Here is a 21,629-nt window from a genome sequence, read left to right as displayed (position 1 = left end):
GCTGCGGAGCCTGGGCAGGGAGCTGACCCGCAGATGTGGGGCCTTGGGGCTGGCAGCTAGAATCCACCTCCTCTTCCTCAAGCTCAGTGGTGACTCTTCGTCCCCTGGGGAGAAGCGAAAGGGTGTCCCTAAGATGACTGCTTTTAAAACAAACCCACCCCCCAAGCCCGGGCCCTGGTCCCCTGCCCCTCCCCTGGCTGTTGGGTGGAGAGGCTGCAGGTCACCTTGTCAGGGTTTGGGCGGCGGCTCCCCTTCCGGTCCCTCTGGCTGCCCAGCTCTCCCTTTCTTAAAGCACTAGGGAAGGAGGAAAGTGTCCACAGTTCACCCGGAGCTGGGCTTCCACAGCCAAGCCTGCAGAGGTGCCCACGGAACGGCAGGACACCCTCTTGTTGGACAGGCTGCCCCTTCCTGCTGTGGACTTCTGCCTGGGCATGGGGGCTGGGGGCTGCACACCAACAGCCTGCCTTGGGGGATCACAGCACACGCTATCAAAATTCTCCCCTGTACTCCCCAGCATTCCCACCTGGAATGGAAGCAAGGAGGGGGAGCTGGCACACACCAAAGGACGCAGCTCTGCCTTGGGAAGGCAGCTGAGAGTGGGGGGAAGCTGGGCTTCTCTGGGGAAATGAACCTCTTCCCCACAAACACCACCCTGGCCGGACGGAGGCGTCTGGGACCCTGGGTGGTGGGAAGAAACACGTCATGCACAAAGTAATGGACTCCTGGCGAAACTACCCAGGGCAGGGGGAGCTGGGAGGGGGCCCGGGAGAACACTGTCTGGAGGAGAGAAGCTTTACTTTCTAAATCCTGCTGTGGGGCCCCAAGGGGCATTGCCCCTTCATTGTCCTTCTCACTCTCCAGTGACATGGTGGGATTCTTTTGGGGGGGGGTTGTAGGGAGTGGGGAGAGAGGAGGGAAGCTTTACTTTTTAAGTGGCATCAAAAAACCAAAAAACAGCTCCAAAATCTCAGGGCCCCGCCCCTCTGCAGTGTCCTGTTTGTCTTTGGTTGCCGTCGGGGAGGGTGGGGTGCAGCAAGAGGGAATTTCTCACGCAGAAAAACCCTGCCTTTTACATTTGCAAAAACAGCTGTGCCTTCCTGCTGAAAAGAGCAGCCCTACCCTCCGCCTCTGCCCCTCCCATTTTGCAGAAGCGCGAAGGAAAACTTACTTTCCTCGCAAAAGACTCGAGGGCTCTGGGCAGCCCTACAGAAGAGTCCCTGTCCACCTGTCCTTCCCGTCTCCTCCGAAGTCGAAGCTCGCCTGCGTCCCCTGGCGCAGAGGTCTCTCTGCTCCTGTTAACTGCCCCAGCCCCAAGCCCCCGGCCCACCCACGCCTCAAAGATCAGAATGCAGCTTTTCTCACACACTCAAGGGGGAGGGAGGGAAGCCCAGTCACCTGTACTCTAGCCGCTGCGTAGTCCCCGAAGCTCCCGGGCGGTGGATAAAAAGGACTGGGGAGTCTCTGGTGCCCCAGGCTCTCTGCCGAAACTGCCCGGGTGATGGTCCGCCGGCCGGGCCAATATTAGCAGTCGCCACCAAAGCAGGGGGGGGCTCTGGCTGTGCTGCCCGGACCCTCCAGCCGGCTCGCCGCAGAGGCGGAGGAGGGGGACGAGGCTGAGGCTGGAGAGACGACGAAGGGCACTTTCAAAGTGTGCATCATAACAGGCCCCTGGAAGCAGGGGAGCCTCGCCGCCACTGAGCACGGCACCTGCTCGAATCCCAGCTGAAACTATACTTTCGCCCCTCACCTCCTCGTCCCCTCCACGCCTTTCCTCAAGCCCCTCCAAATTTGGGTAGCTTTGCGCCAACTTGGTGGTGCCGGGGCAGCTGGCTCTGGCACCTTCCCACGTGAGGGCACAGCGCATTAGGGGGTGGAGATCAGGCCCACCCCTAGCCTGGCAGAAAGGCGTTTGTGGGCGTGGGCGTTAGCCGGAAGCACTCCCTGCCTGCTGGAAGGTGGGACTCTTCGGAGGGGGTGGAGAGTGGGTAGGGCCTCACTAGATTGACACTTGGCAGTCACTCGACACCCTGGCATGCCAGTGGGCGTGGCACGGGTAAAATGGGGGCGGGGCATAATGGGGAAAAAGCCAGGGTTCGAGAATGGTCAGAAAAATCTTTCTTCATGGGCTCCCCACACAGCTGCAACACAATGCGGCCATGTCCGTCCTTCTTCCAGAGGCAGGGGACTCACCTGGGAGTTTTCTCCCTTCCCTAGTGGCATCTGATACTACCCCCTACACCCTACGTGTGGTGCTGGGCACCCAAGGATGCTGAAGCAAATGGAAGGCGGCAGGTAGCGAGCAGCAGTGTCCTGCTCACAGGTACCCCTGGGTGGGACGACTGGGGCTCACAGTCTTTTGAGCTTGGCGGAAACTCCAGTTGAGGCATAGACTCGGAGGTGTCAGAAGCTGGTGGTGGTGGTGGTGGTGGGGACCCAGATAGAAGTGCTGCCTGATTATACACTAAGCCTCACTGGGAACTTAAACTTTCCTGAGCCTTCAGGTAGAGCAGGAAGCAGATCAGAGACTCACTAAGAGGCAAAGACACGTGCTGTTCCCAGAAGACCACCAGTCCACACCCTCCCTGTGCCCCTGCACCCCAGCTTACCAGCCTGTGTTGGGGGTTAATTCTCCCCTCTCCCTTTGTCTTTCAAGCCCTCACCTGAACTTCCTTCCTTAGCTGGAGGTATACATCATCTGGTGGGAGGACAGGGCTTTCAGTGGGGAAGAGAGTCAGACTTGGGGGGACTCAAATCTCGTGGGGGTGTCCTAAACAAAATGCAGATGCCCCAGAGCCATACCATCCTCTGGGAGGAGGGCAGGTGGGCCTCCTCACTGGTCTCTTGGGTGGGGAAGGATGCAGGGATACTAACGGTCCTGAATCAGGTCCAGGGCACGGAGAGGGGACTCAGTGTGAAGCAGCCCACAGTTGGGGGGCTGCAGCAGTCACGTGCTCACGCTGGCTCTGCTTTGGGTTCTGTGGCTTTGGAGTCTTCACAGCCTGTGCCACACACCTATGCCCGCCCCCCCCCCCCAGACTCCAGTGTCCGCTGCCGGATGCCCAGATGTCACAAGGAGCTTGCAGGTCCCTACAGAGAAACGTATCTGGGACTTCCCAAGCCTCAGGTGGGGCTAGAGAGGGTGAAGGGCTGACCCCACGTCAGATGATGGGGTTCCATGGAAGGCCCACCAAAGGGGGTGTCTTCAAATTGAGAAGGTGGGCAGCTAAGGGGTTGAAAGGGCAGCAGCCTTTCAAACCCACAGATCAAACTCTTGGAAATGTGGAACCTCCCACCCCTAAAACAGTGTATGGAATCTGAGCTCTGCCCTAGTGAGAATCCCCGTTTCTGGCACAGCCCCAAAGGGGATCTCACCAAGGCAGGGCTGTTTTATTCCATCAGAACCTTGAAGCCCAGAGTGTTTAAGCAAAGGAAGGCGAGCAGAGAAAGGGTTTCAGGGTGGGGAGCACCCATGGGGGACTAGCTAGGCCATGGTGCCACTGAGTCAGGACTAGAAGTGTTGTGGGTGTGAGGGCTGTGACCCTCGACATTCCATGTACTGTCCATGGTGGGAACACATGGCCTATAGGGGATACAGGGTAGTGGGAGAGAAGGGACAAATTCGGGGTGCACCTCACAGCATAAACGTCACGGCCCCACTGCCTCTTAGGCCTGAGAGAGGGTTATCCCATCCTGGGCTTCTGGTCAGATCCTAGTTATGCCTGAGAGACTTAAAGGACCCTTAGAAATTCCCTAGTTTCCTCCACTTGGCTGCTTAAGTGGCCTCATGCTGACACCTGGTGGCCAATTCTAGAATTACAGCGCCCGGCTCAAAAGTTCTTCGGAGCGGCAATCTTGGGGCACCCTGGGGAGAGGGCTGGGGGCAAAGTGACAACATTCTTCCTGCAAGGGGGAGGCCCCCTGCAGTGTCGGGGTACTGGTGGGCTCTGCACCTTTGCGCTTGGATCTGAGGCTCTCCTCTGCCCCCGCCCTGGCATTACAGAACTGACGGTGGAAGGAGGCCCAAGGGAATTCCTCTCTGGCGGTTCCGATCCCAGGGGTGTGGCGAGGTGATGCCTAGAGTACAGGTTAAACCCGGGACGCCTTCCCAGAACATCCGCTGTGTTCTGAGAATTAGAGAAAACTGTATTATGTTTATATCAATAAAATCAGATTCGTTACTGAGAGGCTCTGGAGCAGAACGTTTGGGACCCCCATCCTGAGGCAGGGTCCCCGAGACCAGATTCAGGGGCTGAATCTTGCGCCCGCGACCCACAATCCCCGCAGGGCTTTCCAAATCTGACCCGAGCCTGGCACCTTGTGGCCACATCGAGAAATGCACCCGCAGCCCCAGAAAACACCTGGCTGTCCTAGAAATCAATATTGCCACGAGGATAACAGAAGAGCCACTTTACCAAACCTGAGAGCCGAGAGAAGAGGGGGGAGGAAACGGAACCCCCATGCTGAACTCACCAGACGTCCCGAGAGCCCCGCACCACTGGGACCTGTCTGACCCAGCCACCTCTGTGCGGGCAGCTGGAGAGGCCAGGGTGAGGCCACCCCAGGGCAGCAAGGCCACAGTGGGAGGGCCGGGGGCTCATGCTGTACCACTCACACTGCGGTGTATCCAGAAGGGGAGAGGAACGGGCACGAGGAGACCTGGAGGCTGACCCGGCTCAAATCCCTGCTCTGCGGAAGGACCTGGGCGAGCCCGGGCACCCCTGGGAGGCCACGTGCCTCTGACCTCACAGGCTTGACATGCTGGTGCCTGAAAGCCCTTAGGTCAGCGTCCAGCACAGACCACATACTAATACGTGTTTGTTATTGTTCATCATTATACTCTCTCAATGCAAAAGTATGTTTGCCCCTGACTCCCCTGACCGACGGCACTAGAACCTTCTTTCCTGGGTGTTGGTAGCTGAGTCATGGCCCCGGCTGGTCCTGGGTAAAAGCGGCCACCTGAGAGGACTCTGGAGTTTGGGGGGAGGGGGACTGGCCAGGCAGGGAGTCTTGCCCTGTCACCGGGCACAAGGGAGCCCCGGATCCCCTGGGCCATGCACATCCCTTCCCTCATCCTGCTTTCGGCCTCATTCAAGATGTGTGAGCCCTCCACGACCCCAGCCCCGGGCCTCCTCCCTTGGGGAGCTGTTCTTCCTGGCAAGCCCCACCCAGCACCCCGACATGCCCACAGGCCACCCCTGCTATTGAGGAGCTGCTCCTTTCCCGTGGAAGACGCATCAGCGGCCTTTTGCCTCTGCTGCCCGCAGGGGCAGCAGCCTGTGGAGCACGAAGGCCCAGAGAGGGGAAGTAACGTGCTGGAGATGCAGAGCTAGAGGCCGCAAGAAGCGCCCTGCGCCCGTGGTCCTCCCTCGGCCTCCCTCACCTACACGCCTGGCCCACAGAGGACAGCACGGTGCATGCCGGGTGCGTGGGGGCAGCCTGAGACCACGGCCTGTCCTACTGGGGAAGGAGCTGAGAATACAATTCAGAGGACCTGTGGACACCATGGCAACAGCCCTGGGGGGTCCCCACTCACACACATCGCCCCACTGGACCCTCACCACCAAGGCGGGAAGAGTCTCCTCGGGTTCCCTTTTGATGGATGAGGAAACCGAGGCTCAGAGATGCTATGTTACTTTCCCAAGGCCACACAGCCATGGGCAGCAGAGCAAGGACTTAATCCCCAGGTGCCTGGCTCACCAGCTCTCACCCTTCAGCCCTGAACTGGCCCGAGTGGACCCTCCTGCTGACCCCAACATGCTGAGGGCGTTCGGGAGGTGAGGCGTCCACAGGACTTGACCCATTGTGTCCTCCAGACCTCAACCTGCACCTTCTTTTTGGCCAGGGCCTGGAGGACGACATCTCCGTGTGAACGCGGCTCCCAGTGTGGCTCCAGGGAGGGTGGCATGGACTGCATGTGCCCCACGGCAATCCCTGGGCTTGGTTTGCACCTTCGGCCATGACAGCCAGATGCGGACACGATCTTAAGGTCTAGGCTCCTGAATGTGGACACAGGACTCTTCCTCCAGGAAGCCTCCCAGCCTGCCTGGTCTGACCTCCTCTGATCTGTGCAGCTGGAGTTGGGGGCCCCCTCAGCCCTCCCCTCTCCTGTTTTTCCTCTAGCTCTTCCTCCCACCCGGAGTCTGGCCTCTCTGCCCTCCCCATTCCCACAGCTGGACCCGGGTCCAGGAAGCAACCCCAGCAGGTGACCAAGAGCAGACCCATCGTGTAGGCCTCAAGGGAGGAAGCCCATCTTCCATCCTCTCCCTCTCCCTGACCCTTGGAGGGTTTCTTGGACAGGCTGAGTTTGTTGGACCTCAGGTGGGTGCCAGGGAAGGCCAGGGAGACCATGGAAGGCTATGGAGGACCAGAGAAAGCCAACAAAGGTCACAGAGGGCCAGAGAGGGCCAGTGAGAGCCAGGAAGGGTTAGGAAGGGACAGAGCCTCGGGTTCAGAGCCGGGGCCCCCATGTTCACCTCCTCCCAGCCCTGTTCCTGCTGCCCGCTGAGCTACCACGCAGGCCTGACCCGCAGCCCAGAACCTGAGGCCCAGAGAGGCAAGGGGGTTTCCAAGGTCCCCCAGCAAGTGGGCCATGGGTGTGGGAGGGGCAGGCAGGGTGCCCCCAGGGAGGCCAGGCTGGAGCAGGGCCAAGTTCTGAAGTGAGGATGGACTTTGAAGAAGAAAATTGTGTGCTTTGAGACGCAGTGTGAACGGCCTCAGGCTGCAGGGCTGCCGGGCGCCGGCTCTGTTTTCCAAAAACACAGATGGACTGGGCAGGGGGTCAGTGAGGCTGGCGGAATGCGCTCCTTGCCCCCCTCCGCCCCCCCATCCCCGCCCCACGAGGTTCTGATGGGCCAGCAGCGTGGTCCACATGGGGCTGCAGAAGGTGGGGCACCCGGAGCTCACAGGCTCTGGACCCCCAGGCTGTGGAGGCCCACCTTCATCCCTGGCAAAGCACAGAGCCACACTTGGCTGGGAACGACCCTGTGACCTTGACCCTAGGTCTACGTCTCTGAGCATCTCTGGGTGAAGGGAGCCTGGGAGGCAGCACCCACTTGCAACCCCCTCCTGAGGCTCCGGGGGTGCCCCCAAGATCCCATATCTCAGCCCAGTGCTTTGGAGGGTGGGGATTGTGGAGTGGCGGACCCAGGCCCAGCTTCTGGGGATAGCCTCAGGGACCCATCTCTGGGCTCCTGGGCGGGGATTGTGGAGTGGCGGACCCAGGCCCAGTGCTTTGGAGGGCGGGGATTGTGGAGTGGCGGACCCAGGCCCAGCTTCTGGGGGTAGCCTCAGGGACCCATCTCTGGGCTCCTGGACACTCTCCCAGGGGTCTCCGGGTCAGACCCCGGACAGCGGCAGGTGGAGGAAGTGGGAGGTTTGAGCCGAGGTGGGGTGGGGCTGGCGGGCTGCCTGGGGACGGGGTGGAGCTGAGGACCCGGGGGTTGGGGGCCGGTGCTTGGCTGGGGAGTGGTGGGGAGCCACCTCCGCTGGTCTCCACTTTCGAAGGACTCTGCCTCGCTGTTCCTGCACCAGGGCCAGAAACAACAGTGCGGGAGGGAGGGGCGTGGCCGGTGCCCCACCGCCCTGCTTGTCTGTTTATCTCCACGCTCCCAGACCCATGACCACCCCCTACCCCCAACATTCTTTCTGGAACTGACCTCTCTCTCCTCCCAGCACCGGGAGGGGGAGATGGGGATGGACATGGGAAAGAGCTAACCCTGACCCAGCTGGACCCCCGCCAGAGGCCTCCTGGGCCCAGGGTTCCTGGCCCCAAAGCCCCCGCCTCACGTGAGCCTTCTGGCCCGAGTGGCCAAGGTGGCTACAAGCAGAGCGAGGGGCCGCCTGGCCTGACGGCGACAGCCACCCCGCAGCCCCCAGCCTCAATTGCCCCAGGTCCTGGAGACCCTCAGCCAGGGCTCCAGCTCGCACGGGTGCCTGGCTTGCTCAGCCAGGATGGGGGCCCTGGAGGAGGTCGGCCCCAAGGACTTCCGGCCCCAGGTCTCTGATTCTAGAGGGTCAAACTCTCACTGGAGACGTTTCCAGAATGTTGGGGGCCCGGAACATTTGTCCAGCTGCTCCCCCAGGAAGCCTGGGCCCGTGAGGGGGGGTGTGTGGGCTTGAATGGGGGGCTGAGACCTCGGCACCCTCTCCCCTTCCTTAGCCTCATGGCCTCCAGAGCCCGGGGCGGCCAGCCCGTTGGGCATCCCCCGGAGCCCCTGTGCCTGCTGGCAGGGGGGAACGCGGGCGGCGTGGGCAGCAGACCCCTGCGGAGAGGACCACTGTCCAGGACAGTAAGCCCAGCACAAAGTGGAGTGTGGCAAAAGCGGGGCTTTGGCGCCCTCTGCTGGTTCTGTCTGTGAATGACCGCTCTGACCGCCTTGCCCGGCGTGGACGGGTGCCCACCTGGTAAAACCGCCCGCGCAGGGGACCCCACCCTGCCTGGGTCCCGGGCAGGCTCCCCAAGGTGGGGGCTCACAGCCTAACTGGACACAGACACCGGCCGGGCTCTGCCGGGGCTCTGCCTGGGGGGCCTTTTCCAGGAGATCAGGCCCTCTTCCCAGCCTGGCCCCCACCGAGCACCAGGCCCGCAAGGGCAGAGAGCCCACCCCAGCATCCTTGCGTCCACCTCCCATAGCCCTCAGGATCTGCTCAGGCCCGGAGAACAGCGAGGACAGTAAATATTTACTGCCAACAGGAGAAGGCAAATACAGCCCCAATGGCCAGGTGGAGCTGCCAGTTCATCCCTGCCAGGAGCAGATGCAATCCGGGGAGCCAGCCTGGAGGCAGCCACACAGGCAGAGTGTCCTTAGTGGGTGGGCACCAGAGGGCCTGACCCCAGCCTCTGTCTCCCCATTAGGAACACAGGGGCAAACAGCACACACCCGCCCCCCACGGCACGCGTGACAGTGCAACACGGAAGACGCAACAGTGAGGGAGTGGAACGTGTTGGGGGGGGCTGCTCTCGGCACTTGGACCCCACTGCCCACGTGAGGGTTACACACGGGCCTGCACACCGCTGACAGCCACCGCCAGCCGCATGGGCCAGTGGAGCCCAGGTCCCAAGGGCAGGCCAGGTCTGCCCTCCAGTTCCCAGAAGGGGCGGAGCCTGGGCCTGGGTTGGGTGGCAGAGCCCAGGTCTGCGGGCCTGGCTTCCGTGGGGCGATGTGGGGGGGGGTCCAGAAGCGGGGGCACCTGGGGTTCAGTGCCCAGGGCGGTGCCGAGCAGGAGACTGGGTCCGATCCCGCCCTCGCCCCCGGGGTCCTGGCGGCCCTGGGCAGCCGCTTCTCCCTCCCTCCGTGACCCCGTCCCTGCTGGGTGTATGGAGGGCCCCCACCTCAACTGTTCGAAAACACATCCGCTGGTACCCAGGGGCTGGTGGGAGCGGCTGGGGCGGGGCGGGTCCTGGGCCTCAGAGCGGCAGCGGGTCTCAGGAGGGGAAAGGAAGACAGGCCCCAGCCCAGGCAGGGCGCGAGGGCCACGTCACACCCTGACCCGCCACGTTCCCCACCTGGTGGGCTCCTCTTCCGAGCCCCCCCCACCACCCAGCGCCAGCCGCGCTGAGAGTCCTGCTGGCCGGGAGGGCCCCGCCTGCCCCGGGACCCCAACGGCCTCCACCTTCTCCACAGAGTCTGTTGGCACCTGAGGGGTAGGGGGAGCGTCCGAGTCGTCCCCAGGGTCTCACTGGCTGGCAGGGCCTTGAGGGCAGCCTGACTCCAACCGGCCCACTTCCCAGCCCCAGCTGCATGCAGCCCGGCCTCGGGCACCCACATACCTCAGCTCCTGCGGGGTGCCCCTGCCTCCACCCGTGCTAATGGGCCGCCTGGGTGATCCCATGGGCAGCCTGCCGCTCACCCTGGCCACCCCCCCTCCCCCTCCTCTTCCGGGTCCAGTGTCCGGCCATCCACCTGCCTGCCCAGCCCTGGCCTCCACTCCAGGGGCGGGGCCTGCTGGGGGCCTGCAGCGTCTCCCCTGGGGTGGGGGGACCGGGGTGAGAGCCTCGGGGTCACAGGGAGGGCCGCCCAGCCGGCTGGGTACCAGGCCGGCCTCTGAGTGGTCTGCGGCGACCGGGGCCCAGGCAGCAGCCCCAGCCTGGCCACCCCGAGCCCTGGCCCGGGCGGAGCCTTCAGGAAGCCTGCAGATTGATTTGGTCTCTGAGCAGCCGGCAGGCTGGCCAGGCCTTGGTACGGCCAGGTCACCCTCTGACCTCCCGGGCTGTGACCAGCCCAGGCACCCCTGGGCTCTTTGGCGTGACCGGCAGCGGCCTGGGCGGGTGCCCCACGGAGCCACCCCGTGCAGCAGTGGGGCACTGAGGAGTGGGGTGTCTGGGCCCCCGAAGAAGGAGCTCACCACCTTGGGGGGTACTGCCATGGTCCCTGGTGCCTGTCTGCCCGCACACCTGTGAGCAGCCAGTGTGTGACGCAGAGAGAACAGAGAGGGGTCTGGGGCAGCGCCCCCCTCACCCCCGTCACCAGGGCCTGAGCAGGTGGGCCGGCCTTCCTCGCCCCCACCCCCAGCAGCGCCTCAGCCCCCCAGGCCACACAGACGACAGCAGCAGGGCTCATTCAGGGGGTTTATTGACCGTCAGGGGTGCGGGGGAGCGCGGTGCTGGCCGCCTGCCTGGAGGGGGCGGCCGCCTGCCTGGAGGGGGCGGCCGCCTGCCTGGAGGGGGCACCCGCCGGGCCCTAGTTGCAGTAGTTCTCCAGCTGGTAGAGGGAGCAAATGCTGGTGCAGCACTGCTCCACGATGCCGCGCTTCTGCGGGGGCCCCTCCAGGGCCAGGGGCTGCAGGCCGCCGGCACTGGGGCCTCCACCCAGCTCCACGGCCCCCACTGCGGGGAGAGACGGTCAGGCAGACGGCGCTCCCCTGCCCACCCTGCCCGGCCCTGGAGCGGGACCCTGAACAGGTGCCCTGGCGCCCATCACAGGCCTGCCCCGCCCCCTCCCCTCCCCACAGCCCGCCCAGGACAGGACCCTCTCCCAGGGTGACGGGGCGTCTCCCACAAGCACCACCATGGCCGACACATCACCCCGAGACCATGGGCACCCAGGACTTGACTCACTTCAGAAGATTCCTCCCTGGAGCTGCCCTCCGTGGGGAGGGGAGAGGGTGGGGCCAGGGTGCTGGGCGAGGCCGGGGCGAGAAGGGAGGGGGGAGGGGCAAGCCCACCCTCAGGCGTCCTCCTGGCTCACCCCCAGGGAGCTGGTCACCTTTAGGATGTGACCAGGAGGACATCATTTTCCTTTTTAAAAAAGTCCCTCCTGACCTCCCACTGGGTGCCAGCTGGAAGCACCGGGGCGGCGGGGCAGCGGGGCTCACCCTGCGGGCCCTCCGCCTCCCGGCGGGCCTTGGGCGCATAGAAGAAGCCGCGCTCCCCGCACACCAGGTACAGCGCCTCCACCAGGTGGGGGCCGCACAGGTGCTGGTTGGCGAAGGCCCGGGCAGGGGCGGGCGCCCAGAGGGCCAGCAGGGCCAGCAGGGGCCCAAGGCGCAGCCACAGGACCATGGTGGGGGCACGAGGACCTGGGGGACAGGCGGGGGTGAGGCCAGCGAGGGGGCGCCCGGGACCCCAGCCGGCGATCACCCCCAAACGCTCCAAGAGAGAGCCCACGCCCTCCTGCCGCTCAGCGGAGCTCGGGCCTGGGGCCCCGAGGCACCGGACCCGGGCGGACGCAGAGCCCGCAGGACAGACCTGCTTGCTGACGCCTCGAGTGAGCTCGTCCCGAGGGCTGGGGGCTGCTGGGCCCCGCCAGCTTTATAGCCCCGACCCCTCCACCTGGCCCATTAGGGCCTCAAGCGGGTGGCAGATGGCCGGGGGCTGAGGCTGCAATTTCTGGATCATTTCCCCGCTGCTGGGTCTGCAGGAACCTCTCCTTGGTCGTCAGCACCTCTTGGGGCCACAGGGTCATTAGAGTCTTAACGAGGGACCTAATGCCGAGCTGTCCCCGCTCACAGCTGGGGGCAAACGCCTCCACAGGAGCCGCACCCCACCCGGCCTCGCTTGGGTCCCATCTTCCATGTTGGTCCGGGGAGTGTGGCCAAGAGAGAGGACCCCTGCCCGCTGTCCCTGGGGCTGCCCTCGGGGCCCCAGAGGTGGTCCAAGGCCATGGGTGGGCAGTGAGGGAGCGTCTCCTTGGCTCACGGCCCCAGCCTCACCCACCCCAGCGCTGAGGCCCGCTGACACCCCCAGCTCCCTGGGGCACTGCCGAGGGGGCTGAACTCAGGGACCTGCAGCCGTGAGGCCCCTGAGGCCGGCCCCTGTTCCTCACCTTCAATGTAGGGGCCACAGGACGCGTGGGTGGGGCCCCGCCACACCCCGCCGAGGCGGCCTCTCGGACCCCATCCCTCTTCCTAGAGCCCCGCCCTTCCCCCCGTGCTGACCCCTTTCAGACCGGCCCCTCGGCCCCATTGCATCCTTTGGCTGCTATTTGCGCCGAGCCCCTGTGGTCCCTCCAATCCCCTGGACAGGCCCCTGGAGGGAGGCCCGGACCCTAGCAGCCCCCCACACCGAGGAAGGGGCTGGACCCTGCCTTCCCAGGGCGTCATGATGTCCGGAGGCCCCTCTGCCGCCAGGGGAGATCTGGGGGCCTCTTAGAGAGAGGTGTGCAAGGTGGAAGGCTAAATGACGGAAGTCCGCGGTGGGAGGGCAGACCCCAGGGCCCAGGAGGGCAGGAGGGAAATGAGGCTGGCCGTTAGCCCTTCCCCAGGGTCTCAGTGGGGCTCACAACCATCAGAAGTGGTTCCATTTGATGCCTCACAGGCTAAAGGGACACAGGTGCAGGAGGGCTAGTCACAGACAAGGTGCTTGAGGTGCAACTGATGGAAGGACAGACCACCAGGGAGGGCTGGGACAGAAGGCTTTGCCCAGGAGGGTCTTGACGGATGAGTAGGAGTTTACCAGGATTAACATCCTAAGAGCTTAGAGCCAGGGTCCTGGTGGTGGGAGGGGGAGGTAGGGGGAACCAGAGGAAAAGAGCAGGGCCTGGAAGATGGGCTGGTGTGTACCTCCTGCAGGAAGTAAGGAGCCAGCCACCTCCCAGGAAGCCCCAGGCTGCTTGCTCCGAGGGCCAGGGCCAGGGTGGGAAAGGGGACACCCTGGGCTGGGCCAAACCTGGAGGATTCTGGGGGCTCTAGCTGGAGGGCCAGGTCCAGACCTGTCGAGTAAACCAAGCCCAGAATCCAGCCCCCCGCCCCCCTTGCAGGGGAGACTGAGGCCCAGAGAGGTTACCTAGGGGCCAGCTCAGCTGAACGCTCCACCGGCACACGTTGCGGGGTGGGGGGGTTGCGTTCCCAGGTCCTGCTTTAGGTGGGGTGGGGTACGGGGATCAGAGGCAGCTGTGCCTTGGACACCCCCCGTTCCTCTGCTTGCTCTCACAGGCTGGCCCCTGGACCCCCGTCCTCCTCCTAGTGGGGACATCGGGCTTGCGGGGAGGGCCCAGCCTGCAGCCCTGCCTAGGAGACCACGGCTGTGAGCCCTGCCCCCGCAAACCCAGGCCAGGCCCCCACCTCCATGCTGCCCCCCCACAGAGATGGGACAGCTCAGCCAGGACCCCCTCAGCCCTCGAGCTGCTGGTGGCTCAGCACAGACGAGCTCCCCTGGGCGAGCAGGTGACCCGGGGCTGCCTGGAGGAGGGGGCAGGCAGCGGATGAGCCTCTGAGCAGGGATGGGGCAGAATGTGAGGGGCGCAGGGCTGCGGGCTGAGCCCGGTGCACAGACACAGACACAGACACAGCCGGGTAGGCACCCAGAGGGATTCTTTCTTTTATTGAGAACGGGAGCAGGTGGCACACGGCACATGGGCAGCACACGGCACAAAGTCACCTGCAGCTGAGCTGGCAAGCGGTGGGCGGGGCAACAGGGTGCCCTCCAGCAGGGGGATCTCTGGCGGGCTCTCGGGGTGCCCTATGAGCCAGCCCTTCACGTGGGCGGGGGCCGGGGCCGGCGGGGGGAAGGCCAGGAGACCTGGGGCCGGCCTAGGGGGGCCTGCGGGGTGGCGTCCCGCGTCTAGCTGATGGCGCTCAGGGCGTGGGTGAGGGCGTGCAGCTCGTCCCGGACACCATCCAGGGCGCGTCGGATGGCGTGGGGGCTGTCCAGCACATCGATGGCCAGCGTGTATGGGTCGAACTTCACGGAGAAGGGGCGCTGGATGCGGGAGGCATAGCTCCTGGGAGGGGAGCCAGCAGGGACCCTCAGTCACCCAGTGGGGATGAGCCCGAGGGTGGGGGCCCGGGTCTCCGTCACAGCAGCCTCAGAGCTCCCGGGACTTTTCAGAGCCGCCTGCGCCCCCAGAGCTCATTCTGTCCAACCAGCCAGACAAGGTGGGGGACGGAGGCCTCCTCCAAGGGCTGGGGGCTGTTTACGGCAGGGAGGGACGGGCCTTTTCCAAGCGAGCCTCTGCGAGGCACTCCAGCCCCCCCTGCTCCTTCCCGAGGCTCAGCCAGGCCTCCTCCCGCAGGAAGGTCTCCAGACCGTGCGCCCCGCAGGGTCCATTGCATCCCTGTCCCCAAGGTTGTGTGTGGTATCCAGCCCCCACCCCCACCCCCACTGCAGGCACATAGATCCTGGGCCTCAATCTCCCCGGTGACAACAGGAGCCTGGCTGGAAAGAGGCCCCTTCCGAGGGCGAACTGGCGGGCCCTGTCGGGCTCTGCCCTCCCCCCCGGGGAATGCTGGTCACTGCACCTCCAGCCCTGGAAACTCCCTGCTACCCCCAGGCTCCCCACCCGGCCCTCAGTCACCCCGGCCCTTGTCCTCTGTCCCCAGCACGGCCCCAGCTGCTCAGAGGACCTGGGACTGGGAAGGACCCCGCACATCCATCTTACAAAGTCAAGCTTCACCTCCTCAGAGCCTGGCCTTGGCCCAGCCTTGACGTGGCCACCAGCCCCGCAGGTCTCCCCACCCCAGACTTTTTGGGGGTCCTGCTGCGGGAGGGGTGCTGTAACCTAGGTGCACAGTTTTCTCCACTGTGCAGTGGGTTCGGACGCCCAGGCTGCTGGCTGGCGCTCCCAGTTCAGGGAGACGGTGGGGGTCTCAGCCTACCTGAGTTTGTCCTTGGCGTCGCTGAAGCTCTCAGACACGAAGTAGACAGGTTGATAAGTCTGGTCCTGGTAGGGCTGCACGGCCGCTGCGTCGGGGTCGAAGGCCCGGATCTCGGGCTCCTCAGACAGGGAATGCTGGAGGGAGGCCAGGTGTGGGCGGGGGTGGATCTCAGGGCCCCGAGGGAATTGGAGCCCCTTGGCCCGACTCCACGGTGGGCTCTGGGTGTGGATTCATACCCTCCCCTCTCCACTGGGGGTCCTCCCGAGGCCTGGGGACAGTGTGAGTGGGACGGGCAGGGACAAGTTTTCTTGGCCCCCCTAAAAGGGCAGCCCCAGCCTCCTGGGAGGCCCGAATTCAGAAGGCACGGCCAAGGTCGCCCTCCCCGTGGGGACCCGGGCTCCAGCCCCTTCCTGGGGGGTGCGGGGAGCGTCTCACCAGGAGCTCCCCATAGGAGGACAGCAGGCCCGCTCCGTAGGCCTTCACCTCGCCGTTCTGTTTGCACAGCCCAAACTCCACGGTGAACCAGTACAGCTGGTGGGGGCAGTTGGCAGGGTCAGCTGAGAGACCACAGCACAGCATTCCCCACTGACCATGGCCCCAGGCACCCACCACCCAGGCAGAGGTGAGCCAGGCTCCGGGCGGTCACGCCGTGAGAAGCGGAGACCGGAGCCTGGACAGGAGGGCCCAGCCTGGACCCAGCGTCCTGCAGGGGAAAGAACCCACCGTGGACAGCTTCTCAATTTCTTCGTCCGACGCCCCCAGGGATGCGAGGCCGATGTCCTGTGGGGGAGGGAGAGCTGAGGGGGGAGAGGCTCAGCTCACCATGGCTTGGGCGCCTGTGTGAGGGGAGGGTGCTGGGGCTGTCTGCAGCCCGTCCAGGGGCCTCCTGGGCACTGCCGGGGTACAGAGACCCTCCCAGGGTGCAGGGACCCTCCTGGGACGCAGGCGCGCTCCCGGGATCCGTCAAGGGCCCAGGACCGCTCCCTGCCGTTCCTCGGAGAGCCAGCAGGTGGCAGCACAAGCCGCGGCACTCCGCCCCCAGCTTGTCCTCTGCGCACCGTGATCCCCTGACCCTCCGGAAGGGATTCTTCCCCGTCTTTGTTCCAAGGTGGTCTTCCCAGAACGGCCCGCCCACCCCTCTCTTCCAAGACGATGCAGTCGCTCTGAAGTCTCATGACCCAGGTGTGGGCGGCATCCAGCCTGGGGGTGGGGAGGGGCAGGCAGCGCCCATCGCCGCAGGTGCCACCCCCCAGCCCCTCGGCTGACGCCCAGCTCCTGAGGCCTCGAGGACACACCTGGGAGAACTGGGCGAAGGTCCGGTCGGCCAGCATGGGCACGTGCCCCAGCAGCTCGTGGCAGCAGTCCCTGTGTTGGGGGCGGACAGCGGGTGGGGCTGGGGGCCGGGCCGCAGCCTGCCCCCCTCCCCCAGCAGCACGCACCGCCCCCGTCCTCCGCAGGCCCCCCGCGGCGGGCTGGGCTGGGCACTCACGGCTCGGGGGAGTGCATGGGTGAGGAGGCATGGCGGATGTACTGGGTGCACTGGAACACGCGGAAGGCCAGGCTGGCCAGGAAGTCCCGGGCGGACAGCAGGCCGGCCACGGGCCGCAGCTGGAAGCCGGTCCGCTCTGCAAGGGCGGCGGGGGGGCGGTCAGCGCGGGTGGGGCCGCCGGCTGGCCACCCCAGGCCCTCCCGCCGGGGCCTCCACAGCGGCGCACCCTTCAGGAAGCGGGAGACGTCCTCCAGCTGGGGGATGCTGTCCTCCCGGTACCCGCAGAAGTGCTCCAGCAGCTCGAAAGCCTCCAGGTGTTCCCGGCACGCGTGGGTGGCGTAGAGGCCCCGCAGCGTGGTGTAGACCTCCTTCCTGTGGGCGGGGGAGGGGGGGCTTAGGCTGGCCGGGTGCCCCCCACTCCCAACCTGGCCCCCCGCCGCCTGCCCCAGACCCCTCCCGGCATCCGGCAGCCCCTCCCGTGGGCGCTCTGCTCTGCCCCCTGCAGACCCCAGGCAGCCTCACACTGCAGGCCTCTCCCTGGCCCCAAAGACGCTGGCCACTGGGAGTGGATGTCTCCCACCTGCAGCTTTGGGGGGTTTCAGGGGACCGTGGGGGGCCTCGGGAAGTCCCTCCTCCACCCGGACTTGGTCTGTCCTCTGGAGGCCACCACTCTCCACGCAGGGGTTCTGGGGGTCTTCCCGGGCCCTCCTCATTCCCCACCCCGCCCCTCCCCAGCTGCCATCATGGGGTCTCACCAGGTGGCAGTCTCCTCGGCCGTGTACTCCACGTGGGGAATAGGGTCGCCTCTGGGGAGGGGGTCAGCAGTTAGTCCAGGCCCCCTCGGGGAGGGCGTGTGGGGGTGGACAGGAAGGGCCTGGGCTGAGCGACCCCGGCTGTGTGGCCACAGCAAGTTGCTTAACTGCTCTGTGCCTCCGTTTCTTCGGCTGTGACTTGGGGACCCCGAACCGGTGACCACGGTGACAGTGAAGGTGATGGCATTGGTGACAAAGGCATCCCTCCCTTCCCCCCACCGAGGTCTAGTGTGAGGCCGCAGGACGGGGTCTGGGTCTCAGAGAATGAGGTCCCGAGGGGGGCCCTTACTGCTTGTACTGGAAGGCGATCTCAGCAATCAGCTTCCTGCGCTGGCGGTACACCTGGTCCGAGAAGCCCTGACGGCAGAGTGGACGCCATCAGCCACCGCGGCCTGCCAGCCCTCCCCACGCCCCCAGCCCAGACGTGACCTGTGATACCGGCGGGCGCCTGGCGGCTGCACCCAACCAAACCTCAGGGTTCCACCAGGAGCCGGAGGCAAACAGACACCCCGTCCCAAGCCGGGGTGCACGCCCACCGCCCCAGCCATGAGTACGGGAGCAGGTCGGGGCCCCGGCTCACCGGATGGTCCAAGTCCAGGTCAGGGTCAAACTTGGTGACCAGGTGGTGACACTTGTCCAGCTCAGAAACTTTCCTTGGGAACCAGAGGACTGCACGCAGGAAGGAGGGTAGAAGGACCAGATTGGGTGTTGGGCTGTGGTGGGAGGGCCCCCCTGGAAACAGCCTCCCACTTGCGACTGGGGGGCTGGAGGTGACACAGGCCCGGACACAGACGAGGGGGATTGGGGAGGGCCAGAGCCAGCAGAGAGGGCGCCCCAGGCCGTGCACGCAGTCACTGGGGTTCCCCTGTGGGACCCCTTGCACCCCGATGTCTCGGGGTCACGTGGTCGCCCTCAAGGGTATAGGGGCAGCCTCACCCTTGTTCTCCCCAGCGCCCCGCACATCTTCGGCCACGCGGCGAAGGGAGCTGAGCAGGGTGGGCAGGGCGGCGCTGGGTACCTCACAGCGCACGAAGTACTCCAGGTGCAGGCCCCCTGCCTGCGGCTTCTGGGCGGGCCGGGTCTCCAGGTGGTGGATTTGGGCTTCAAATGTCTTAGGAGCAAAAGCAGGGAGAAAGAGGGAGGGAGAGATGGAGAGACAGAGACAGAGACAGACAGAGGGGGAGGCGAGGGCGCTGGGAAGCAGGCACCGGGTCGGCCCGCCCTGCCCTGCCCTGGACGCCGGCAGCCAGACTCAGGCCCGCTGCTGGCCGCCTGGACAGCTTTCAGCTGGGAAAACGGCTCTTGTCTAGCTGGTCTAACAGGGGTTGTCACAGGGTCCCCCAGACCCAGCGTTTCGGGTGGGGCCTCCTCCCAGGCAGCCTGATTTCCATCCCTGGTGGCCTCGTCCGAGACCTCTAGACGCCCGGGGCTGGGGGTGGGCCCTGATCCCACTGCGGGCAGGTCGGGAGGCTCAGGCCCCGACCAAGCAACACTGAGCACGGGGGGGAGGGGTGGGTGCGCTCCCCTGCCAGCTCCCATCACCCAGCAACGAGGGAGCCTCAGTCTTCAAGGCCCTCGGGCCATCGCGGGAGCTTGGGAGGAGTCCGCTGTAATGTCATTTGGGTGCGTGTGCTGGGGTCCAGCAGCTAACGCCATCAGCTGTCACATGAGCCCAGCCCCGCCAGGGCCAGGCGGGCATGGGGGGCCCTGCGTCCCCGGCTGCCCTGGGGGACCCACACCCCCCCTGCCCCCAGGGTGGGGTGCTGGGCACGGGGGAGGGCGGGGGGCTGGGCTCAGGGAGCTCCTGAGAACAGAAGGGTGTGGCGAGGGGCTGTGAGCCCCCTCCGCACGTGGCCCCCTATGCTCCCTCACCTCAAACACCTTCACAGCCCGGGACAGCGCGGGGGGCTTGGTGGCCCGCAGGGTGAAGAGGAGATTCAGCGCGGCCTTCCCGGCCCGTCCCCCCAGGGCCTCGCCCGGCTCCGCGGCTGCGGCGGCGGCGGCGGCGGCGGCGGCCTCCGCCTTCTGTCGCTCGTTGCGGGCATCCTGGATGAGGCTCTGCCGCCTCCCGACGAAGCGTGGGGACTGTGGGGACAGATGCGCCAGCTCCCCCTGCCCTCAGCCGGACCCACAGAACCTGGGACCCAGCTCCAGCGTCGCGCCTGCCAGGGGCCGCAGTGGGGGAGGGAGACAGGGAGGGCGCTGGGAGCCACAGCTGAGGGTGGTCTGTGCCCTCAGGCCACATCTAACCGGGTTAGGTGACGAGGGCTGCTTGGGGGCTGCCCTGCTGCCCCCCGGGCTGCGCAGGGCCAGGGGACATGGTGTCTGGCCCCATGGAGTGACCTCTCCTCATGGCCCCATGCCCAGCCCTGCCTCACAGCCCAGGGGCCCTGGCCACACCTTGTCCACAGCCGGTCCCGAGACCATGAGCCCCCGGGGTCAGTGCGTCTGCCCACCCCCCCCCCACCCCCGGCCGGAGTAGAGAAGAAGCCCCCTGTCTGGGGCTCATCATTTGCAGCTGAACTTCCAGGAAGCTTCTGGTCTCTTGGGTCTTGGAACATGGCAGGGGGCCGCGGGGGAGCCCCCCCAGATCTCCCACTCTATGGCAGGCGGGGTGTGGACAGAGCCAGGGGCCTGGGGTGAGCGCTGCCTACCCCACGGCCAGTGCCCTGAGATGGTGTCTGCAAATTAAATTTCTAGGACCCAGCCCGTGTTTCCATTAAAGCTCTATAAACAAGAGCCGTTTTAAACCTGCAGGGAGCTGATTATTCCAGGCCATCCCTGAGGACGAACTGGAGACCCTCTTCCAGGCCAAGAAGCCCCCAGTTTTCCAGTCTCAGAGGGGAGGTGGCCCAGCGGGTCTTCCCAGCACAGCCTCCCTTGAACTCGGGGGCTCCCAAGTGGGGGGCCAGGCCTTGGGGGCCATCCCTGGTGGTCAGGGAGGCCCAGGGTTTCTGGGCAAGGGAACAGGGGAGGTGGGTTTCAAGACAGGAGATCCCACGTGGGACATGGAATGCGTGGCAGGTGGATGGGTGAATGATGGATGGACAGCTGGACGGATGGATGAATGGATGGTGGATGGACAGGCAGATGGTGGGTGGTGAATGGACAGGTAGATGAGGGATGAACAGGTGGATGGTGGATGGACAGGTGGATGGGCGGGGGATGGATGGGAATCACCCTGGAGCTCAGACCTCCCTTCAGCTCAGCAGAACTGGGGCCTGCACCCCTGTTTGCCCAGTGCCCCCCACCACCTTGAGCTGCTGCAGGGCCCGGGACACTGTTGCACACACACTGGGTCCAGCAGGACCCACCCATAGAGATTCAAACGCCCGGGCACAGGGGTTGCCCACGGAGTCCGGGCAGGGGAGGTGCTTGCAGCCAGGACTGGACGCCAGGCCTGGGTCCAGGGCACCCATATGGACCCTGAGCCTGGAGCCTCCCTCCAGCCTTCAGGGGACACCCCTGGGCTTCTGGTTCGTTCCGGCCCGTGGGCACCAGCCTGCCTCTTACCATGATGGCCTCGGCCTGCTTGGCGTCCAGCTCGGAGACGGCCCTGCGGAAGCCCTTGGCCTGCGGTGAGGCAGCGTTGGGGGTGGGCATGATGCCGGCGAGGTCCGGGCTCCGTCTCCACAGCCCTCTGCCGGGCGGCCTCTTATAGGCTGAGCTGACGTCAAAGCCCCTCTGGGTCCTCCACCTCCCACCTCCTCTGCGTCCCCCTCCTGCTGCCGCCTGAGGGAGGTGGGGTGGGCGAGGAGCACGGAGACGCAGGAGAAAGGGCTCTGTCCCATTAAATCTAATTGCATCCACCGTCACAGGCACCCAGGCGGGCGGCCGGCCCTTCCTCTGAATCATCCGGGCTCCGGCAGGCGTGCTCCGCAGGGCTGGGTGCAGCCAGGCCGCTCGGCCCACACCCGAGCCGGGTGATGGGCGGGTACACGGGGGGGTGGAGTTCTGGACACCCCACCGTGCTCGTGCCACAAAGCCCTGACCTTTGGTGGCCGTCGGTCCCGAAGGCCAGGCTCAGACCTCAGGTGTCAGGAGGCAACTCGCTTTTCCAGAAGATTTTTCACCAAATTTCCCAGCAGGGCCCCGAGGCGTGTTCCTGTTAGATGTCCTCAGCGGGCATGTTATCTGCCCTCCCCCCACAGGCACATCCAGCATGGCCCAGAGTGTTCCAGAAGGGCACATCCTCCAGGGTGCAGGAGAATGAGGGACGCGGGGGTCAGGGAAGTCTCTAACAATTGTCCCACCCACTCCTGCATGGCCGTCTCTCCCCCCTCCTGGCCCGCCCC

General features: G+C 65.5%; 2 protein-coding genes and 1 long non-coding RNA gene across 3 annotated transcripts; all 3 read right to left on the bottom strand.

The window, feature by feature from the left end:
• Positions 1-37: 37 nt before the first annotated feature.
• Positions 38-9,852, bottom strand: LOC309826741. Its single transcript, XR_014297134.1, has 4 exons — positions 9,770-9,852; positions 1,396-1,619; positions 225-294; positions 38-104 (listed from the first exon to the last, which is right to left on the bottom strand). It is a non-coding gene; the product is annotated as an uncharacterized lncRNA (long non-coding RNA).
• Positions 9,853-10,679: 827 nt separating this feature from the next.
• INS (insulin) lies at positions 10,680-11,500 on the bottom strand (the record flags this gene model as incomplete). Its single annotated transcript, XM_082661064.1, has 2 exons — positions 10,680-10,825; positions 11,314-11,500. 2 exons carry the CDS (start codon positions 11,498-11,500, stop codon positions 10,680-10,682), a joined length of 333 nt encoding a protein of 110 aa, XP_082517190.1.
• A 2,499-nt stretch (positions 11,501-13,999) lies between these two features.
• On the bottom strand, positions 14,000-20,937 carry TH (tyrosine hydroxylase; the record flags this gene model as incomplete). Its single annotated transcript, XM_082659881.1, has 13 exons — positions 14,000-14,159; positions 15,034-15,167; positions 15,469-15,564; positions 15,757-15,813; positions 16,329-16,398; positions 16,523-16,658; positions 16,749-16,894; positions 17,278-17,328; positions 17,624-17,691; positions 17,915-18,003; positions 18,271-18,445; positions 19,207-19,419; positions 20,848-20,937. The coding sequence occupies 13 exons, from the start codon at positions 20,935-20,937 to the stop codon at positions 14,000-14,002; spliced, it is 1,485 nt and encodes a 494-aa protein (XP_082516007.1).
• Positions 20,938-21,629: the final 692 nt, after the last annotated feature.

This window comes from Grampus griseus (assembly GCF_964374135.1).
Source record: "Grampus griseus genome assembly, chromosome: 8".
NCBI classification, from domain to species: domain Eukaryota; kingdom Metazoa; phylum Chordata; class Mammalia; order Artiodactyla; family Delphinidae; genus Grampus; species Grampus griseus.
Note: the sequence above shows the minus strand (reverse complement) of the source record. Positions and strands in the feature narration are given on the sequence as shown.